The sequence below is a fragment of the Chelonia mydas genome, chromosome 2, assembly GCF_015237465.2.
Source record: "Chelonia mydas isolate rCheMyd1 chromosome 2, rCheMyd1.pri.v2, whole genome shotgun sequence".
NCBI classification, from domain to species: domain Eukaryota; kingdom Metazoa; phylum Chordata; order Testudines; family Cheloniidae; genus Chelonia; species Chelonia mydas.
The window spans coordinates 119,576,345-119,598,890 of NC_057850.1; the positions used below are offsets into that span (position 1 = coordinate 119,576,345).

The 22,546-nt window shown below is 38.8% G+C and overlaps 1 protein-coding gene across 9 annotated transcripts in view; it reads right to left on the reverse strand.

Annotated features, from left to right (window-relative positions):
• The window catches only part of RELCH (RAB11 binding and LisH domain, coiled-coil and HEAT repeat containing), a 119,902-nt gene that overhangs the window by 50,634 nt on the left and 46,722 nt on the right, over positions 1 to 22,546 (reverse strand). For 4 of the 9 annotated variants that reach the window (XR_005224427.2, XM_043540210.1, XM_037893271.2 and 1 more), the window contains 6 exons: positions 22,257 to 22,332; positions 21,809 to 21,904; positions 21,643 to 21,666; positions 12,447 to 12,559; positions 7,176 to 7,266; positions 2,960 to 3,031 (listed from right to left, as the gene is read on the reverse strand). Coding sequence is in view for 8 of the 9 variants with exons in the window: in XM_043540210.1 (XP_043396145.1) it covers positions 2,960 to 3,031; positions 7,176 to 7,266; positions 12,447 to 12,559; positions 21,643 to 21,666; positions 21,809 to 21,904; positions 22,257 to 22,332 (472 nt within the window). In the remaining variant the exon portion in view is untranslated. Of the gene's footprint in view, positions 1 to 2,959; positions 3,032 to 7,175; positions 7,267 to 12,446; positions 12,560 to 15,903; positions 15,933 to 21,642; positions 21,667 to 21,808; positions 21,905 to 22,256; positions 22,333 to 22,546 lie in introns of those variants that run through there. The other 5 variants (XM_037893276.2, XM_037893273.2, XM_037893274.2 and 2 more) reach the window with 3 other exon arrangements.

Genomic DNA, 22,546 nt, shown 5'->3' on the forward strand with positions numbered 1-22,546 from the left:
CCCCCTCTTCTTACCCACTGCCCCCTCCCACCGACCCTCTATTTCCCCCAAGGCCACCACCTCACTTTACATGTGCATCTTCTCCAGGGTCCAGGCACCTAATTAGTGGAGCCACGCCTCTGCGGCCACTAATTAGGTGGGTGGCCCTTCATTCTCTTGTGTGTGGCCACCCAGGCGTGCACCTTAGAGGGAACTATCCACAGAACACCTGAATGGAGCTCGCGGACCACAGTTTGAGAACCTCTGTTCTAGCTAACAGCTGAACCTTGTTAATCAGAGCCTGAAGCTGCTCACGCTAATCAGCCAGCAGATGATCAAGAAAGGTGGTGAATTTGGCACAATTTTAATGACTGTACTTTGTCATGAAAGCTTGATAGTCGGCTATCCTAAATTAAAGAGTCGCAGATGAGTATGTCTTTCTGCCAAATAGATAAAGACGTTTTTGGTCTTTATTACATGGTGTGGTCTTTCCATGGTGTTGTCTGCCATGCCTATTCACTGCCTACACAACCATGAAGTTTGGTGCTAGATGGGTGAACAAAAATTCGAGTCTTTAGCAAGAACATAACATTTCGTATTGGCCCATTTACATACTGGTGGTATCGTCGCAGGGCTCCATGAGATGGATTTGGCAGGATCCAACAGGGCCTCATTAACAGCAGGGCAACTCAGGTAGAGGGAGTCAGTTGAAGAATATCCAGGAACTTATGCTGCGAATCCCTGACCTCTTCCAAAAGAGGATCTGTAGAGCGGTTCATTAACTCCTGGAAGGGTCTGAAGTCATCAGCCATAGACAGGTGGGGGAGGAATCATCTAATCTTGGGAAGATGAAGAAATATTTGAAGACTGTCCTCTTTATCTGCCCTGGCCTCCAGCTCCTCAAAGGACTCTTGTGCCTGAGGTAGTGGAGGAGGGCCATTTGGAGCAGGGGAGCATCTCCCTCTGTTGTCCCCACAGGAAAGATTAGGGGCAAGAGAAAACTGCTGTTAATATGCAGTCCAAGAATCACAGTATCGCCACTGGGGGGTCCAAAAGGCATTGGGGTTGCATCATTGGTGCTCTAACCAGGTTGTGGGAACACAGGTCTGTCTTTAATGCAACTTCTTGCTCTTTTCAAAAGTGTCAGAAAGGAGTTCCCTTATCTGAAGAGTAGAGGAATCTTGGACTGAGGCATTTGAATTGGAGGATAATTCCTCCTCATTAAGGTAGGGAGCCCCAGCTCTCACTGAGGCGTTGGAGAATCAAGCAGTAGTGGGGAAAGGTCTACCTTGGAGACTATGGCTGTCTCGGTACTGACAATCTTTTGTAACCCATTAACAAGGGAGACTCTAATTTCTCTGAAACAAGTAAGTACTTAAAGAATTCGAACTCCTGTGGTACCAGGTGGGCGTGGAGAATGGGACCCTGTTCCACTATCAGTACCGAGGGTATAAGTTGATCTGGAAAGTTCCTTCTAGCTAAAATTAGTTGGAACTGTTGAGGATGCCTAAAGAGGCATCGAGACTGTATGAGAAGCGTAGCATCTTCCTGGCACAATGCAGTTTTAGGGGGTCAATTTTGATACAAAAAGTACAGAAGGAGTTGTGGGCACTGTTCTCTTAGAACTGGAATGCTTAGGTTCTCTTGTTGCAGTGTTCTGCTTCTGTGACGCCAAAAGTCTTGGTACCGAGGCATGTTTGTTGCCCTTATTCTCAGAGGAGCCTGAAGCTCTGGACAAAATGTTGGTACCAACAGCATCTTGCGCCTCAGCTGTACCCAGAGGTCTCTGTGGCAGTCTTACTTCACAGGGACCAAGGTGGGTTTTCTTTTTTTCTTGGCTCCTCTTTCTATGGGTCTTGATGGATTTACCTCTGGTAGACCCAGGTGAATGTACCGAAGTTGAGGGGGCATTGTGTTCACTCAGAGACTGATGCCCAAAGGGGTAGGGAGGTGTCTCCCGGTCTGGATATGAGGCCAGCTGGAGGAAACGCTCCATCATTAATAGTCTGGATTTTAACGACTGATTCTACGTTGCCCTGCCTTTAAAAGCGGAGCAAATGGAGCACTTCTGCAGGATATAAGACTTTCTCAAACAGCAGATACAATGGGAATGCATGTCACTGACCCAGACAGCCTCCCAGCAAGAGACATGCCATTTGAAGCTCAGAGAGCCTGGCATACACCAGGGCAATGGTTATCGCAACAGGATAAAGTCCCCCCGAAAAGGGGAATGGGAACAAAAGAAAATCCCCCATAACCACTTCATAAAATAAGATAAATAATAAAGAAAGATAACTAGACAAAGCTGTCAGGTTTGAACAGTAAGGCACACTAACACTGGCTCAGGCCAAGGCAGCTGAGAAGGAAATGTGGGTGATTTGCCCATGCAGCCCCATAGAGCCTCAGAGCAGGGCACGAGGAAGTGCAGGGCTCATGCATGGGCCAAATGGGCATGGCAACCAAAAATCTCCAGTTAAAGGTGCAAGTGGTGTGAGCACACCTGAAGTGGAGCACCTCTAGTGGAGCACTTCTATACCCAAAGAAGAATATATAATGTTACAACCAACACCATCCCTCAAGATATTTTCCCCCTTTGAATGTGAAAGTGGTAAGTGATAGGGTAACAGCCAAAGCCATTTGTTCAGAGGTGGCCAAACCGTGGCTCGTGAGCCACATGCTGCTCTTTTACAATTAAACTGAGGCTTGTGAAGCTCCCCCATCCCCCCTTCCATTCTCTGCCTATCAGACTGGGTGGGGAGGGGAAGTCGGGACTCCTACCCTGCAGTGGGGTGATGGGTCTAGGGGCTTCTGTCCCATGGAGAGAGGAGTCTCAGGGTTCTGCAGGAGCGGAACTGAAACCCCAAGCCCTGGCATGCTTGGCCATCTCTCAAACTTCTGAAGATTGTTTGGCCACCCCCGCTATATGTTTTCCTCTTACTTTCTACCGAACAAAGTGTTAGCAGTAAATACAAATACTTACAGGAAGATAAGGTGCTAGAGCTCCACAGGACTCTGCCACTAGTAATCGTCTCTCTGGGTATTTGTGATTGATCTGGTGAAGAGAAATACAACGTTTACTTATTCTATAGTAACTGTGGTTCTTCAAGATGTTCTCAGTATGGATCCCGCACTATAAGCACACATGAGCCTGAGATACGCAATATCAGATGTTTTTGAATAGCAGTGTCCAATAGGGCTGGGAAATGAAGAATATCAGCAGTATCAACCAAACAGTGATTGTAGTACCTCTCTCTCAAACCTGATAGCTGATTTAGCAGCTAAGTCCAAGGCTTAGTGTTTGATAAGGGTCAGCGGATTACTCCACACTATTACCTTATAGATTTCTGAAGCAGGTGGAGAATCTTGCTTGCACTCTGGCACAGTGCGCCTTGAAGTTTGTTGGGAAAAGTACACCAGTCAGCTGGTAACATAAAATATATATATAAATATTTATTTTTTTGGTGAAGAGATAGCTTGATCTTTAGAGTGCCTAACTATAGCTAGAAAGAGACAGGGTAACAATATGAATGGGTTAGTTCTGTTGATGTAATAAAGCAAAAGTCCTGGATACATTTAGTGTGCACAGTTTCTTCCTTCCTGGGGCAAAGTGCAGCTTTGGGAAGAAGACAGGCAGATTAATTGACTGGTTTAAATGAAATTCTGAGAGAATCTTAGGGCTGAACTTTATGTGAGGTCTCAGCACTACCTTGTTCCTACGTAATGTCACACAGGGGTTCGGCCCCAAGAGCCTGAAGCACAATCACTCTCCCGGCCAAAACGATTGCCGCTAGTAAGACAGTCTTCAGAATGAGGGACTGTAAGATGCATTCTGTGAGAGGCTCAAATGGAGGCTTAAGGAGCCTCGGAAAATTAAATGTACCTCTAGGAAAGAGTACTATTTTTGACAGGTGGATAAGTGTGTAACTCCTGCAGTTCGGACCTTAATAGAGCTGAACTAGAGCTCGGTCTGTTTTAGGTGCAAAAATGTAGTTGAGGATCTTTTGTATCATGGTATGGACTGAGTCTAGACCATGTTAGCTTGCTGACATACAGAACTTCTTCCATTTAGATGAATACATTCTTCTGGCAGATATTTTCATGTTCTGTATCAGGGTTTCCTGGATCTGTAGAGGACTGTCACTATCTGTGTTACTCAACCAGCCAACAACCATGCAATGACTTCAGGTCACAGAACTGGCTGTGGTGGTGCAAGATCAGGCCCAGGTAGTCTGAAGATGGGATGGACATTTGTAGTAGGTCTGTCAGCCAAAACTGCCTTGGCCAGTATTAAGCCATGAGAATAATCATGTCTTTGTTCCTTTTGAATTTGGAGATTGGCCTGGGGATTAAGGGAATCAAGTGGAATGGCATATAAATGTCCGTGGGACCACTGCTGAAGGAATGCATCTGGCCTCATGCCCCATGTGGAACAAAAGTTCTGGCACTTGGCTTTGACATCAGTGTTGAACAGGTGTAGTGCCATCATCCCCCAACATGAGAATATTTGCTCTACGATAGTTTGGCACTGGAGCAGCAATGAGATTGAAGAACATATCTTGCTTCCAAGAGCGCTGGGTTGGATGAATGTAAAAGTGCTCAAATCCTTTTGGGGGCATCTGATACTTTTTCTCCAAGCACTTGGAGGCAGGAAGAAGAGTGGCCGGTGCCTCTGAAGTCTCATTTGACAGTTCTCAGATTCCTTCATTATTTAGGAGGCTGATCCTGGCTTGCGTTAGCACACTCAGGACACCAAAAAGCTTGTGAGACTTTTCTTGCATGAATGTAGTCTTAACGTCCAGCGTCTCCGCAATTTGAGACAGGAGGTCCTGGAAGTCTTTAAAGTCCTCTGTTGCTGCTGGTGCTACTACTACATCCAGTGAAGAGGATTCGTTGGGAGAGGATGGCGAGTGTCATTGTCCCTCTATCATCTCCTGTTCCCATGGGTACGGATCCATGTCTGGTTTTGGTGTATGGTGCCATCAGAGCACGTGATTTCCTCCTTTTCCCAGAAATGGGGGAGGCTAATCTGCTCGGACACATGGGTGGACAGTTTCCAGTAAGACCACTGGGGTCTCTGTAGCATGCTATAAGTGTATTGGCATAGTGAAACTGGTTAGCCAGGTACCATTCCTGCACTGGCACTCTGAATGGGGCTCCTTGATATCCTTCCTTGCAACATTCTCTGATGGCAAGATAGAGTGATTTTGCTTGATGTTGGAGACAAGGAATTAGTCAGCAATGGCAAAGAATAGTATCCCTTCTTTAAAAGGTAGCATACCAGTAACATCTTTAGAGACGATACAGACACCTCTATTACATATCCCAGCTCCTTGCTCAGCTCAGTCATGGGAACCAATACCGGGATTGGTGCTGGGTCTCTCGCCCTGACTGACTGCTTGGAGCTTTGCCCTTGTTGGAGTGATGTCTCATTTTCTCCCTCTGGGATTTCCCTTTGGTCTTGGAGTTATTTAGCTTGGTCTGACTGAGTTGGTGTCCCATTTAGGAGCGGGTGTCGGTACCAAGTTTAATGACTGAGGTGCTGGTTTTGAGGCAGTTGGTATAGGAGCTAGAGTAGCCTGTACTTGGACAGTCAACACTGAGGCAGTCTCTGCCAACTCTGCCAGTGCCCTCTTGGCCTTCCCTTCCACTGCCTGAACCCACACCATGATGTGTGCTCCAGGGAGTGCTAGCCAATGGTGATTTATCTGGTCTTGCTCTGATCGTAACTGTCACTCCAAAGTCACCTGCATGGACTGTTTCAAACAGATGTAGCTTAAGCAGAGAGTCATTGGACTTGCAGGTCCTGACAGAGAAGAACTTAAATATAGAGCACATGTCCAAGATGCTGCTCTCTCTTAGGCAGGAGAGTCACTGGCTTTGACATCTTTGATTGGGATCAGTCTGTTGCAGGATGGACAGAGTTTGAAACCTGAGGTTTCATGTATTCTGCCATGAGATATGGTGCTTGGCACAAAGTGCCTCATGCCGCTCTACAGGAAGATGTATAGCAGAATCAACAGACTGAAACTAATATTTTTGTCATCCAATAGGTTGGAAAAGAACTGGTTTAAGAGTCTCTGAAGAGAGTCAGAGACTTGCTGGATTTCATCTTCTTGCCATGGTGGTAAGAGGGAACTGAGCTATGCCACCTTTTATGCCTTCATGCAGGAGCACAAGGAATCACACTGTGTATGTGCAGTCCTCAGACACTGCTATTCAAAAAAATTAGAGCTTGGGCTCATGAGGCACATCTGCACCTACAGTAGGACCTACACCAACATACCTGAAGAACAATACATCCCATTAATTCCCTTTAAAAGCTTTTTTTCCCAGCTTCGTATCTACTTTAATACTATAATTGTTCTGTTACACTTCAGCTAGGATTGCTAAGCTCTTAAATATTAGAGATTTGTAATTATAATGAACACTCTCGGGGTATCAGATGACACATCATTGACCAAAATTGATCGAAATATTCTTCCAACTAATATTTAAGGTATGGAATTTAGACAATCATATACTGGAAACGATCATTTACATACTTGAAATGCAAGTTCCTATTCCCTGTAATGCCTGTCCTACAAAGCATAATTTGCATTTTAATAAGTTTTTTTATGTGGTATATTACAGATAACTAGAATCCCCTAATTCTCTTTGGCTGGCTTCCTTTTTCTTGGCTCTTGCACTATCAATGCTGCACAAAAATATGTTATCAAATAAGATGGAAGTGTCTCCATACATCAAAAATATTTTCAGAACATAAAAATGGGCCACACTGGGTGAGTCCAATGATCCATTCAGCTTAGTGTTCTGTTTTCCAACAGTGGCCAGTGCCAGACGCTTCAGAGGGAATGAACAGAACAGGGCAATTATCGAGTGATCCATCCCCTCTTGTCTAGTCCCACCTTGTAGCAGTCAGAGGTTTAGGAACACCCAGAGAATGGGGCTGCTTCCCTGACCATCTTGGCTAACAGTCACTGATGGACCTATCCTCCATGAACTTATCTAATTCTTTTAACCCTGTTATACTTCTGGCCTTCACAACATCCCCTGACAATGAGTTCCACAGGATGACTGCACTGTGTGAAGAAATACTTCCTTGTTTGTGTTTTAAATCTGCATAATAAGCAGGTTTAAAACAAATCCTTAGTAAACTGCAGAAACTCTACTGTTGTAAGCATGAAATATTCAGTTACCTGTTCCCAACACTGTGGTAAGAGTTCAGCTTCTACACGTGTTGGTCCAACATGTCGAGCAAATGCCACACAACCAGTCAATATCATCTGTCTGAAAAACATAAAAATCTTTAACTTGGTTTACATTTCCCTAATGTTTTCCTACAATAAATATTTTATGCCTCCATTTTATATCTGCTTTTTAGGAAAAGAAGATATAATAGGCTGAAAGGATTATTTAGAGCAGTGGTTCTCAACCATGGATCTGCGGCTGACTGGGGGCCTGCGAGCAGGCTTCAGGGGGTCCCCCAAGCAGGGCCAGCCTTAGACTTGCTGGGACCCAGAGCGGAAAGCTTAAGCCCCACTGCATGGGTCTGAAGCCCAGAGCCCTGTCATCCGGGGCTGAAGCCAAAATCTGAGTAATGTAGCTTCGAAGGGACCCCCTGTGGTGTGGGCTCCAGGCACTGCCCTGTTTGCTACTCCCTAATGCCAGCCCTGGCTTTTATATGCAGAAAAAACAGTTCTTGTGGCACACGTGGGCTATGGATTTTTATAGCATGTTAAGGGGGGCCTCAGAAAGAAAAGGCTGAGAACCTATGATTTAGAGGATACCTATACTCAGATATACATCATCAATAATTAAGCCCCCTTACTATTTGTTAGTTTTCTAATACTGTTAGAATATCAATGCATTAGTAAAAAAAGTGCACTACTACATAACATTTTGTGCCTTAAATGCTTGATGAACCTTGTTAATAGCAGTAATTGAATTTTCCTTGAGAAGTGGTTTCATGACATATACATATACACAAACACTTTTTTTTAGGTGGATAAAATTCTTGTTCACAATATGTGGACTCAATTCTTGTCAGAAGGCTGGTAAGAGTAATTATAACTTGGAAGTCTGGAATTCTATGTTTCAAGAATTTAAACATTTGCAAAGTAATTGTTTTGTCTAATTTTGAAAGTAGAGAATGTTAATATTTTACTGTTGTGATGGTATAATATGTCAAACTATGGATTAAGGCTGTTCATGGAAAACATGGAAACACTGTTTGTAACAGAAGTATTTGTTAGTGTTTTCTGAAAATGGTCAGCTCAAATAAAGTAAATCTAAAGTTAGGAAGGTTTTATTTAATCTACTGCTTTTGACACAAAATTGGTCACGTGGGCTTTTAAAAGAATGATCCTATTACTCAGTCAGAAAGGTATCTGAAATCTTCAGACGTACTCAAGTTTGTAAAAGTCTGACAAAACTGTGACCCGTTAGAGAACTTAATCAGACTATGAAATCACTTTAGTTTAAAAACTTAAAGAAATCTGAATTTCTTTAGGGATTCTATCCATACACCCAGTTTACGAAAGCAAAACTATTCCTCCCCGAGCTGCAAAAATGTTATATATTTCAAGTTTTTACTGCAAAAGGTTTGATCAAGTTTTACCTCCTTCCCATGGCTCTTGATTACCAGTTGAATGGCTACACCTATATCCAAAAAGATCAATTTTAAAATAAAAAGCTAGCTCATGAGGCACCATGCAAGTAGGAGGATAGGAAAATTCTTCAAAAACCACTTTGGAATACCAGAGCCTCAATGCAATGTTTTCCAATATCTGAGTTCAAGTTTAACTGTGGTTTAAAACATCGTCTCCTTTTCTAAAGATGTACATACGAAACCAGAATCCATGCAGAGTGTGTATGTGCCTCCTTACCTTTTAAGAGGAGGCGTGGACAGAGACTAAAGAGACAGAACCATGGTAAGACATCTCTAAGGAGGTATTTTTGAGGTCTGAATCCAGAACACACAAGAGGGTCAAGTCACAAGCACCTGTGGATTCTCCTTAGCTAGCACTTGTGACATTCCAACTTCTACTTAATAGACACCTATCTTGCTACAACTTTGCCTATTTTTGCATGAGTTGATAAGACTGGGGTTTAAATAATTTTGCAAGTAACGTAATGATTACATTCATAGCTGCTCTTAATAGAATGTTACGTTCTACTAGCCATGTCAGCAGCCAAAATAAATGTGTACATTTTAACACCTTAGCATAGAATGAATATAATACCATCCCTCCAGTAAGTTTACCAATCTACTTGTGAATTTACACATTTACTGAAACAAATCAAGAATACATCAATTTATGATGTTAATTATTGTCATGCCTACACATTCTTAATGCAGTTCACAATATGTCCTTAAGGTTGAAAGGCAGGGCTTCTGCTGGTTATTTCTCACCTACACACTAATCCATCACCCAGTCCTCTGAAAAGGAGGGATACACCACATCAGAATGATTTCACAAAGGGAATGTTACGTATTAAGGAAGGTGTAAGGAATGGTGGGAAAAACCTATTGTCAGAGTGAACTGGTTTTCTTCTTTAGTCTCTACTACAAACAACAGACCTTTAAAGTTAAGGAAGGGGATAAAAGGAAAGGGAATTATTAAATAAGAATCAAGCTAGTCAAAACTCATCTCTAGGAGAGATGCAATAGTGATCTTCCCCAAAGAATCTTAAAATTGTGAGATATGACAAAATAGTAAGGTAGCTTGCAAGTGTCTGCAGTTGGTTCTTTTTTCAGCTTGGACAGCACAGCTGCACCTCAACATAAAAAGAGAGTATACTGATGAAAAGTTTCACTGCAGTATCCGATTATGCAGTTGTGATAGAACTTGAATACAGCACGTCTTTGTGCTGGAATTGTGTCAATACTAGGAAGGGTTATTTGATGTTTTTAACTCAACTGTTGACCTGAAAACAATTCTGTGCCCTCCTAACCTTGCAAACAAGTTAGCTCAGGATCCAAAAGTCTCTTATGAGGTTGGAAACTGAGTTTTAATGCACACTTCAAAAGGGAACATGGAAATATGAACACTTTTCGGAGTTTCCTGAAACTGTCTTTGAAGTTAATATGAAAGGCACCCAAAAACAACTTTAAAATGGTCAAGAAATGGAAGTCTGAAATAGTTTCCATACAGATATTTATTAAATATTTGGTAAAACCTATACACTCTTGTATATATAGCCTCACTGCTCTTAATAATAAACTAAAATAAGCTCTTTCATGTTTGTACATATGATGAATACATACAAATTGGTGGCAACATGCTTATGGGCTACTGTGTTTATTACCAATGGATAGTGTGTACAGAGTCAAGCATATGTAATTAAATCCTCTGTCTATTACACTATATAGTTAGTATGTAATAAGTATAATTCACCAATGTTCAACTAGCTATTAATAGTTCAATGACAAATGGGATCACACTATAGCATGTCAATGTCACATTTCACCTTATGTTTTTATGTAAAGAAAAAATGGAACTAAACCTGCTGAACTGATACACCAATCCCCCGACCCCCCAAGGCACTTATGAAAGTCCATCCATTACCCATCTGAGATATTGTATACTGTAGGTCTCTACACAGTGGTTGATCTTGAGTAGCATATGAACACTATACCTAACAGAGCAGACTGACACCACCATTTCAAATCATTATGTCTGAATGGTTTTGACTATTTCCACTTGCATGATCCTCCTGACAAGTGGTTGTACACCGTTAACACATAATATAAATACAATTTGGGTAAAATGTTGACTGTGCAGTCAGTGTTGAAGAAGAAACACTTTCCTGCTTGTACTCAGAATCTTATTTTGATTTAGGTTCATACATTTGTTAGGATTCTAGGGATGTAAAATTTGGGATTTAACTAGACAACTGAAGTTTGAACACAGATAACAGCTAATCAGAGGAGTATTAGAATGTTTACTAACTTTACTTTTAAGATATTAACTTTGTTGGATGGTATTGCGGAAATATTTTTTCTGATATTTTCTGCTGGAAAATTGACACCTGAAATTTTCAGATATCATCCCATATTTTATAGTAAAGGGCTGAATGTGAAAGTTTAAGCAAAATATTGTTGGTTCACTTCACTTTTATTAGCTGGAAATCAGATGTCTAATTACAGCTGTAAAGAGGCTCCCAGAAACTCAGCTTGATAAAACTGCAATATTTGGATCAAAAATGACTAAAATCTTACAACAAAATTGTGCAGTTCTATATATTAAAAAAGTACAGAATAATGTTAGCAACACAAATTGTATTGGGACATCCAAAACTTTTTCGCTGAGAGCACTGTATATTTTGGAGGTGAAATTCACAAGCCTGAAGATCCTGAAAAGGAACAAGGACTCACCCTTTACAATACAGGCTTTCGGAGACCCTATGACGTAGGTAGCAATTTCCAGGTTTTGTGGACAGAGAAACATCTCACTATCAACTGCTCGTAGACACTAATATATATCATGTGAACAACTGATACAGCTAAAACTCCTTTGTTACATGAGAATGTTGTGATGGCAGAGAAAATATTTAAGTAAACACATAGAAAATAAATTCTTTATACCTGACTCAGGAGAAGACAGCACAAAGCAATGACAGTTCAAAATGCTTTAGAGTAGGTCTTCTTAATGAAAAGAAAAAAAAAAGGGAAGAGAAATGTTCCAGACAAATGGTTATGAAAAAATCTTTCCATTATTAAAGAAGGAAACATACCAGCCAGAGTACTGTCTTTCAACCTTAAGGATAATCTTAACAAGAGAGAGTAAAAGGGAACACAAAGCAATACTTCCTGAGTACCGCTTAATGGAGAACTAAAAGGTTTTTTTTTTTTTTAAACTTACATTATGCGAGATCCTAAATCATTAACACAACACATATGTAAAGCTAAAAACTACAAACAGTTTCAACATTAAGTGAAAAAGTCTTACCTGCCAAAACCAGACTTTAGACCCTAAGTTTTCTGCAATTTTCTTGCAACAGCTGACATCACTGATCCCTGAAGAGCAGGAACTGCTTTCCTAACACTACTTTAGGTGTCAGTGAAGTAATTACATATTGGAGAGAAACTAAGGACCTAGGGGTTTTGACAGGTGAGTGATGAGGGAACTAGTTTTAAAAGACTGGCATATCAATATGTCTACACAAGTATTAGATTTATGATCTTAAGTTTATTTAAAAAAACATTTCAGTTCACCTTTTTTCTTAAAGGAACTGAAATATTACACTGAAGTTTGCAGAGTGTATTCTTACATTTCAGTAACTATAAATTACACACGGAAGTGCAAATCATAGAAATGGAAAGTCCCAAAGTCCACATTAGTTTGTTAATACAATGTGAACTGAATGAAAATCAATCAATAGCCGTGTAAGAGTATCCAGTTTCCATTAAACCTGCTTCTCTGTTATAAGAAAAAGTACCCCTCGGCCCGGCCCAACACACACACCTTTGTTCATCATCTGGTCGTTTGATCAAATTGAACAGTATGTGTAGGAGCTGATCTCTCTCTTTGGGTTCAGGATGGAGGCAGGCTGTACACAGTATGAGTGGAATCAATTCCTAAAAAAAAATTGTGGGTGGAGGAAAAACCAAACAAAGTAAAAATGCTTTGGGCAAATAGTCATTAATGGCAGAAGAAAGTGAAATGATATATCTAGCCACACAACAGCAAAATAGAAACAGAAGACATTTTAATTGAAGTCTCTCTCTTATAAAGTGATCTGAAAATGCTAAAAAACCTAAGAAAATTATGTGCTAAATGCCTCCTTTTCATGATTTCGAGAATTCAGCACATAAAATTTAAAACCCTATCAAGGTTATTAGTATTAATATTTGCAGCTCACCTCTATTAATAATTTTAGGACAGTGATGATTAAAGTTTAATTTACATTATCTGCAGGAACTTTTAATCAATTGAACAAAATATGTTGGTTAAAAAGTTTTAAAGCTTACACAAAGCTCATTCTGAGAGGCTAATTGTGTCAACATGGATTTAAAGAGAAAAAGAGTGTCCCATTCACACAATTTTGATTGTACATTTGAATCAAAGTGTCAGAGCAATACGTGGTGCAAGAATTTGCACAAACAGGCCCCTATGGTATTTATATGAAGTACGGTATGCTTTTAAAAAGGGGATTTTTCAATAAAAAGGAAAAATTTGAAATTGAATTCTCTTCCCAGAGCAATAAAATTCCCACAGAAACAAACTTCTGTTTGAGAATGTTTCCTCTGAGAATGAATATCATCAGATTTTGAGGAAAGGAAAGAGGTTCCTACTACTGTAAACAGCCTTCTCCCCCCCCCAAAATCTGATGATATTCATTCTCAGAGGAAACAATTTTTAAAAATATGGACTGGAAATCCCTTTCCTTGACCTCAATCATCTTAGGCCCCCACTTGATAACAGCACAACTACCACCTAATTCAAAATGAAGGTTAGGGAGAGAAACTTCATGGCAGGGTAGACAGAGAAAGAAGGGTCTGCTGAGATAACATCATTAAAAATGAAAAGGGCTCGCAACATGCAAGTAATTCATTTTCCCCCTTTGGTGTGCTCATTTAGCAGTTTTTAGATTAACAAGCAATGAAGAGCAAGCTAGAATAAAGAACAGAAATTGGAAGACACTGCTGCTCTGGTAACTTTGCATGGAGACTTGAGTTTCTGCTTGAATCAGACTTTTTGAATGGGAACTTTTTCTAATTCAGTAAATGATACTGATGGACTAGAGATATGATGGAAAGGATAACATTTCAATGATACAAGCTTACTTTTCTTGATTTTTCAGTTTCTCTATTGATAGTAGATTTTATTATAAAATTATGAGTGTTGTACAAATTGGCCAATTCCTGCCAACGGAAGAGCTATCTTTGCAGTTTGATTTTTTTGAGGCAGATTTAATAAAAATGTTTTGCACTTATGCAGCTTTTCACCTGAGGATTTCAACGAGACACGTATATACATTAAATACACATCACTGAGGTAACTACAGGTAAAATTTATCCCAAATGAGGTACAGCTTGGAAAACCATAAGTAAAACAGGTTCTTATTCATTACAGACTGGAGGGGACATGGGAGTGTCTCATCTACTCTTGCAAAATCCAAAGGAGAGTGGGGGTAGATAATGATGTGACCAGGTACTTTTTATAGCCCAAGACAGAAATGTGTGCACTTTGTTAAAGTTACCTTTTATTTAATTAGCTGTTGTGCTATACCCTTTGAAACTTTCTTCCTTCAAAGATTTATTCCCTTCTAGAACTCTGAATGCTAGATTTTATGTACGAAAGACTCTGGGATTTTGCCACATTTAAAAATCTGATAGTCTTTTTTTTTTTTTAAAGGGTTCGTTGTATATTTTTGTTTTGTACTGTACAAAGGAAAAATAAGCATCTGATTTCTTGATGCAGCGGATTCTAAAATTGTATTACAAAAAACGAACAGATTTTACCATGATGGCTGTCATATTCCCCCTTCTTCAAAAAGTGTTAGCTCGTACTAATAAAATCATAGAATATCAGGGTTGGAAGGGACCTCAGGATGTCATCTAGTCCAACCCCTGCTCAAAGCAGGACCAATCCCCAGCTAAATCATCCCAGCCAGGGCTTTGTCAAGCCTGACCTTAAAAACCTCTAAGGAAGGAGATTCCACCACCTCCCTAAGTAATCCATTCCAGTGCTTCACCACCCTCCTAGTGAAAAATGTTTTTCCTAATATCCAACCTAAACCTACCCCACTGCAACTTGAGACCATTACTCCTTGTTCTGTCATCTGCTACCACTGAGAACAGTCTAGATTCATCCTCTTTGGAACCCCCTTTCAGATAGCTCATTCTTCTCTTCTGCAGACTAAATAATCCCAGTCCCCTCAGCTTCTCCTCATAAGTCATGTGCTCCAGCCCCCTAATAATTTTTGTAGCCCTCCACTGTATTCTTTCCAATTTTTCCACATCCTTCTTGAGTGTGGGGCCCAAAACTAGACACAGTACTCCAGATGAGGCCTCACCAATGCTGAATAGAGGGGAATGATCACGTCCCTCGATCTGCTGGCAATGCTCCTATTTATACAGCCCAAAATGCTGTTAGCCTTCTTGGCAACAAGGGCACACTGTTGACTTATATCCAGCTTCTCGTCCACTGTAATCCCTAAGTCCTGTTCTGCAGAACTGCTGCCTAGCTACTCGGTCCCTAGTCTGTAGCGGTGCATGGGATTCTTCTGTCCTAAGTGCAGTACTCTGCACTTGTCTTTGTTGAACCTCATCAGATTTCTTTTGGCCCAATCCCTTAATTTGTCTAGGTCCCTCTGTTGTCCTATGCCTACCCTCCAGCGTATCTACCACTATACAGAAATTTGAGATCTCTTCAAGACAATAAAATTTGATCAGATTTTGTAGTATGTAGGATACAATTTCCCTACAATGGGTACTGTGTATTGGAAAGACCTTTATATATTTAAAAAAATATTCTGGTCTCATTTTCCTGCAGTCTGCCATATGCCAATGTTATCTTGATATTCTGCCCATTAATTCTTCAGCTTTCCTTGATCTGTGTAGAAGAATATTTAGTTTTATTTAAAAACTATTGAGAAAGGAGAAATAGGGTTTTTAGCATGCTGAATCTTTACTGTTATGATGGTCTTTTGGATAGATGAAGATCTGTGGAGTTTCCACTCTTCTGGCTGATCTAAAGTGCCTGGAGAAAAGTCTCTGCCTAAAGCTTCCTTTAAAAAAATTTTTTTTTTAAAATTAAACTGAAAAATTTGATAAAAATGATCATTTATAAACTCAATGGGTATCACAGGATCAAACCTAGATTAATATACACCTAGATATTAACTTTCTCTTGTATGGAAGACTGATGAGGAACCTAAAACCATTGACATGGGGCAGATACAAGGCTAATTCTTTACCTTGCAGAAAGCTGGTTATTATAGCAGATGGAATTAGTTGTGTTTCCTTGTCCATTGGTCACATTCTTTCGTGCATACTATGGGAGAATCGAGCGTTCTCTGCATCGTTGAATCAGTGCTTCTATACTTCCTTCTATTAAGGGGAGTGGAGAAACAGTGAGAAATCTTCTTGAGTAGTGGTGTCCTATCGTGTTTTCCCATATAATTAATGAAGGGAGACGAGTGGGAGGGTACAAGTGGAGCTAAGAGGTGATTTCCTGTGGGGGATGTGAGGAGTTAAATAGTTGCTGCATGTGGATAGCACAGGACAAGTGAAGTCTCTCAAAGTCTTGAAAAATGGCTGATTCTTCTCCAGTCAATCAGAAAAGAGAAGGGAGAAAACAGTTGTACAGGAGTGGTTATCCTACAGACAGAAACTTCTTTCTATTACTAGCTCTTATGTTTTGGATGGATATTTATTCAGTAAGGACCATAAGCATCTAAGATTTTTGATTTGCAACATTGGCACAGTAAATGTTTTAGAAAATGTTACATTTTCCAAGCAGGAAACACACAAAGCCAAGTTCCCAGGCTACTAATTTCAACAAAAAACATTAGAGAAAGTTGTTTAGCACTATGGAGCCTATATATAGTGCCTAGCATTCAAGGAGAGGGACTTCCAGTGTTATTAAAAATAATCTTTTGCCTTCCTCAGGAAGAAATACCACTTGTGTTGAAAAGATAAAATGCGAGAAGATAGTGATTTTCAAATATTTTTCTTACTTTCTTCATCTGCTCTATACTTGGGGTCCTCAATGCCCCTGTTCAGCCCTGATAAGTCCCTCCTTTCTGCAGTATCTCTGGCTAAAGAGGACTGGATTAAACTTTTATTGATGCCAGTCAACACTACCAGAAGAGGTGGTTTTCAGAAGTGAGACACTTCTCCCTTTAGATTGCTGAGCACACTGTCACTGCCCAACTCCCAACACAGGTGACATGATGAATGCAACTGGAAATGTAAAATCACATGTCAGAGGCCTGGTCTTCAGTGCTAAGAAAAGGTGTGTTTTTACCAGAGGATAACCTATGCGCATGAGCTATTCCAAAGTAAAAAACACAGTGAAGTCAAGGCACATTAGTTTTATCACCAAGTAAACTAGTTGAGGTCAATGCGATAGTCCCACCAGTGATTGACCTTGCCTAGTTTACCTCATGGTAAAACTAATGTGCCTTGTCTTCAGTGTTTTTACCTCAGGACAGGATGGGAACCATATTTTTTAGATTTCTCTACTCATGTATGTTTACATTCTCAAATGATGTTGTATGCAACTTTTTTGCTGAAACTCCTCCAAAAAAGGGGTAGAGGAAATAAAACCTGCTTGATTGTAATAACCAATTGCAGTGTATGTGACACTACTGCTATCCCATGCTAGTGTTTCACATATATTTCTATCTCTACACCTTTGTATTAGTTTTTCGATGAACGCCACCATTTAATCACACATTCAACATGGGGGGAGGTATGTCAAATTATTACATTCCTAATTATGGCTCGTGGGCTGGTAGCACGATCCACTAATCCACATGAAATCTGTCAGGGATGCCACTAGGAGGTTTGCATAATTAAAGAGTGAGTGGGGGGAAAAACTGATATAGGATACTTATGACCACTTATTTACATCCTTTATGTGTCGTTTATGCATACAGCTGTGGTAACTAAGCGAGCAAAATTCAACTTTGCTCAGATTTATTTATGAATATATACATTTCAAAAAGAAAAGATAACCCCATTAAAGGAACAAGTTTCAGAGTTAACATGACGTTGAAATGAACTGGGATGCTTCAGACCTCTCAAAGCTATTTCGGTCTAAGACAGTTATATTTGATCATATTTACAGAGTGATATTAGGGGATGAGGGAGGCAAGTACATTAAGCAGAGAAGAACCAGTCTACAGGCTGGGAGTTTGACAACCTGGTACTATACTGAAACACACTCAAATATGTTACATAAATATCAATACATGTATTTCCAGATACATATAATTAAGTCAGCATCTGGGCACATTTGACTATTTTCTGTTATTTAAACTACTCCAAAATTTTAATTTCAGATTTGGGAACCCAAAGTTAGGCACCCACAGCTATATTTATGAATCAAAATAAGTGGCCAGATGGTCAGGTTAGTGTATTGTATCTGAAAATCTAGCCACTTATTTAGATGCTTAGATTTTTATACCACATTTTGAAAATTTTAAAACAATACCAATATTTTAACCAGACTTCCAAAACACAGAAATTAGCTTGAAAAAGATATCAACAACATCTCAGCCCATATGAGTTTTATTTTTGGAATTAAGTGCCTGAAAAAGGCTGAGAATGAAAAAGTGTCTCAACACATCTGTAAATAGCAGTTTCTACATCTTCATGCAAATCTTTTTAAAATATACAGCATATTTTATGTTATTTTCCCAGATTGTCAAGACTGGCACCTCTTCTACATTGGTTGTTGTGTAAGATCTTAGCATTGCATTTCCTCCCCATTTTAATAAAGAAAAAATAATTAGCAACACCAGAGTTGTATTCTTCAGAAATCAACTTCACACAAGACAGCAACATGCTGTAAGAAAATGTGAGAAGATTCAATAAATCATTGACTGCACTGTCTGTATAACTGTTTTTGCTGCCCTCTGTAGGTTACATGAAACCTTATTTGAAGAGAATGATTTAAAAAAAGTTGGACACAGAGGTTTGGTGATTTGAATTAAAAATGTTTGTTTTTAAGAGATAAGGGTAAAAAAGTCAGTGATGAGTCTTCTGTTTTCTTGGAAAGGTAATGAGCTATATCCCTTTCCCTCAATTCTGTACAAATTTTATGTACATAGACTTACAGACCACCAAAATCTTTGAAGTTAACCTACAGTTAATAAAACAATGCAGTCTGCTAATTTAAAGGTATGAAGGTTCAAGTACAGCTTATTCATTTTTAATTAAAAAGTTTAAGAGCAGTAAGATCCTGATGCTACAGCCAGAGGGCTTTCTCCTGTCTGCACTCTGCTCAGAGAACTCCCACTGCAGTCAATGGGAGAGCATACACACAGCAATGTCATGATCAGTGCCACAGTTCAACACAGGGAACTATTTATATTTACGTCTTGTAAAGGGTGAAAAAAATTTTGAGTTTTGACTAAATCTGCATTAAGTACTTTCTTACTCAAGGGTTTAGAGAGATATTGCTGTTCCCTAGTTATGACTTAGTCAAAGAAATCTCATTTTGTGGTATTACTGCTAGCCAAATATCAATGCAGTTGAACAGCTGCTAACCAGCTTAAATGTTTCATTAAAATTAATAAAGCCAATCTAAGAAATATCTCCAAACACAGACTATTTCAGGCCCAGTTCCTGCAAGGAATGCCATGTGGCAGGCCCTATACCTGCTCAGAGGTCCTTGCAGAATGAAATCTTGACATCCTAAACATTACATCTCAGCCCAATCAGCATCTGGCTAACAATACTTTGTGTCTGAGTGCAATGCAAGATGAGTGTATTTTCAAGGAATTAGCTGTATTTGAAACTTATCTGGAAATTCGCAATTGAAAAAAAAATATGAATAGCAATTTGCAAAATATCAAAATGCAAAGTTTCATTCATTTGAATGGTGTTCAAGTATTTTATCAGTTTTTAAACTTCTGTTTTTATTATCTAGTTGAGCTCATCTTTTAAAAAACGATTTAAAACATAAATTTCGGTGATGTCAGCTACCAACCCAGAATGCTCAAGACTCCCTTAATTTTCCCCTTCCTCTTTATCTTACTTGCCACAAGAGCCTAAATCATAGCCACCAAAGCAGCACAGATAATTTTCTGAAACTATCAATATTACTTCATATCTTAACCATTAGGTCACTGCTAAGTGATTGCCCAGCAAGCAACTGTTGCTACCCTTAGGCACTTCTAACCCAAGCTGATGGAATAAAATCAAGACCTCATTTTACTACAAAGATTTAAGTGGGCTTCTTAAAGGTATGCCTTGAAATGACTTCTAAAGTTTTGCTAAACTTGAATACGTACCTAAACATTGCCAAATTAGCCAACAAGAACTCAATTTTTGCAAAACAGAATAAAGTACTAATTTTCAATTTGATATTTTGGGCCTTCAGTAGATACCAGGAAGCATAAGACACTAAAAATGCCAAAATTAATATTACTGTATACTTTAAACATGGTTGTGGTTATAACAAACTCATTGTCAAACATTCATAAATTTTATTCGTAAACCTTTTTAAATGGTCAATTTTTATTTTGGACAGGGACAATATCTATCTTTGCTTGCAAAGTGTGTAGTACAACAGGACCCTGATTCCATTTAGGGCCTCTGGCCACTACTATAATATTAATATTCATAAATCTATTGATGTTAATCTATATTAATCTTTCCTCTAGATTCCAATCCTAGCTCAGAGAATGCTGCGCTGAAGAAACTATTGTCTTAATACCTATTACAGCAAAAGTTTTAATGAAATATACAGCATAAACTCTCCATGCAATATAGTTACAGTTTTCTTGTAAAGTCTTCTACCACATTGAAACAGAAGCACTCTGAAGTGATTTTTCTTAATGCAAGAATGCATTTAATGATTTATTCCTTTAGATTTTGCAAGAATAAAGTAGGTAGGAAATAGGCTAAACAGGTCAGAAAAATATTAACGCATTACACCGCTTATGCTACAAGCTGTGAAAAGAAGCTGGAGTACCTGCCAAGCAGAACTGCAAACATCAGAAATTAAGCACTGATCCTGGCACATTCCAAAGACTGATTTTGCAATGGTATTTTAACAGAAGCATCATTATACAGAATATTCAATAAAAAGACTTTCCTGGGATAATTTTTCTGAAACTTTCAGATGCCATGCATGTTGATACTGCACTGTATCAATCACAGAAAACCACTCAATTTACAGAAACGTATGTCATTCAAGGATCAGTACAAATTTCTTGATTTAAGGATTTTTCGATAAAGCCTTTTATGGGTTTAAGCCAAATGCATTATTATAAACCTACCATACTGTAGGTCCCATAGATAAGGGCTAAAACTGAATGTCATTATTGGAATAGTGAACATTCTCCCCCATATTTTAAAAAAGACCAAACCTTATCTCCAAGTATTAAAAAATCAAGCTGACCATCTATTGCTTGACTTTTTTGTAGTTATGATTATGTGTAACATTTACAATGAAGTCATAATGCAAACATCCACATCAGGGTTGTCTATCTTCCTTTACTCTATTTGAGTTTGCCACAGTATCCATGAATATGTAGAACCCCAAGTCTATTTATAGTCAAGATTAATAGTACATCTTCGTTTAATTTTAAATTATTATTACAAATTTAAACAAAGTATATGGAAGATTAGTTTAATCTTGAAAAAGACTGAACAGTAATTTCTTCCACATAAAATTAAATTGTTGAATAATAAATTGAAATGTTTATTCTATTAAAGTATTTAACGTTCCAAATGAACTTGAGTTAATCCTTGCTATCTTTTGATAGACAAAGTAATCCCATACAGTAATATCAGTAGACTTGAATCCAAACTGCTTCAGAAAGAATACTCAATAATAATAGGCCTATCTAATATAAAACATCAAAGTTAGTGACAAACAGATGGACCTACAGTAACAGTTAAGCCTTGCAGAATGCTCATGGGTGTCTTAAGCATAAAAGGAAATATTATGAAACACCATGCAGTTTTACTGAACTCACCTGACAGAGGTGTGAAACCATTCTCTAGGAGCAGAGATGCATGCACAAAAGTAAGAATATGATTGCAAGTAACAGACTTTAAAAAAATAAAAACACTACAATTTCAAAATGGACAAAATGGCAACACGGTGAAAATAATAAATAGAAAACATTTCTGGATTCTCACCTCTCGTTTTGCAAGCAGCACATTAGGAACAATGTGTGGCAGGCAACGTCCCAGCATTAACATCACACTTTTTTCACTATCTGCAATCCGAGACACCTAAAATCCAATTATTGTTATGAGACGCAGCGACTGAAATGTTTCAGAGTAACAGCTGTGTTAGTCTGAAATGTAAACTTTTTCATTTATTAAAACATTTTTTAGCAGAGACTACACTTTCCAAGAACGATGAAAAATAATCACTAGTGATTGAACATAAATACACCTCAAAATTAGAATCTATTTAAATCTCACCAAATCATACGCCTTGTTTCTTAACTTGGGCACAGGATTATTATGAAATTTGTATATATATGAAGTATTGTGAAAAGCTAGAGGTATTGGTTGGTTAATGATAGTCAGTCAGTGAAGATTAAAAAAGGGTATTCTGTTTACGATAAGGGAAATATACCTCTGATCCCAAACGACTCTCTGCTGACATCCGACAGAAAGATAGTAGTGCTTGATGGAAAGCTGGTGACAACTTCCTGAAATAATTTTGTTAGGAGAAAAGAAAAGAATAGATCAGAGTTGACATTGATGGAATCCTAGTTATTCATTCAGTTTTAGTCATATTATATTATATATAGAGTGACATCTGAAAAGCATGTTTTCTGTGTTGCATATGGGCAACTTCAACTTGTTTGAAGTCATATTTGAGCTAGATTTTAACATCAGCAAACCCCTAGTTTTTGTTTTTTT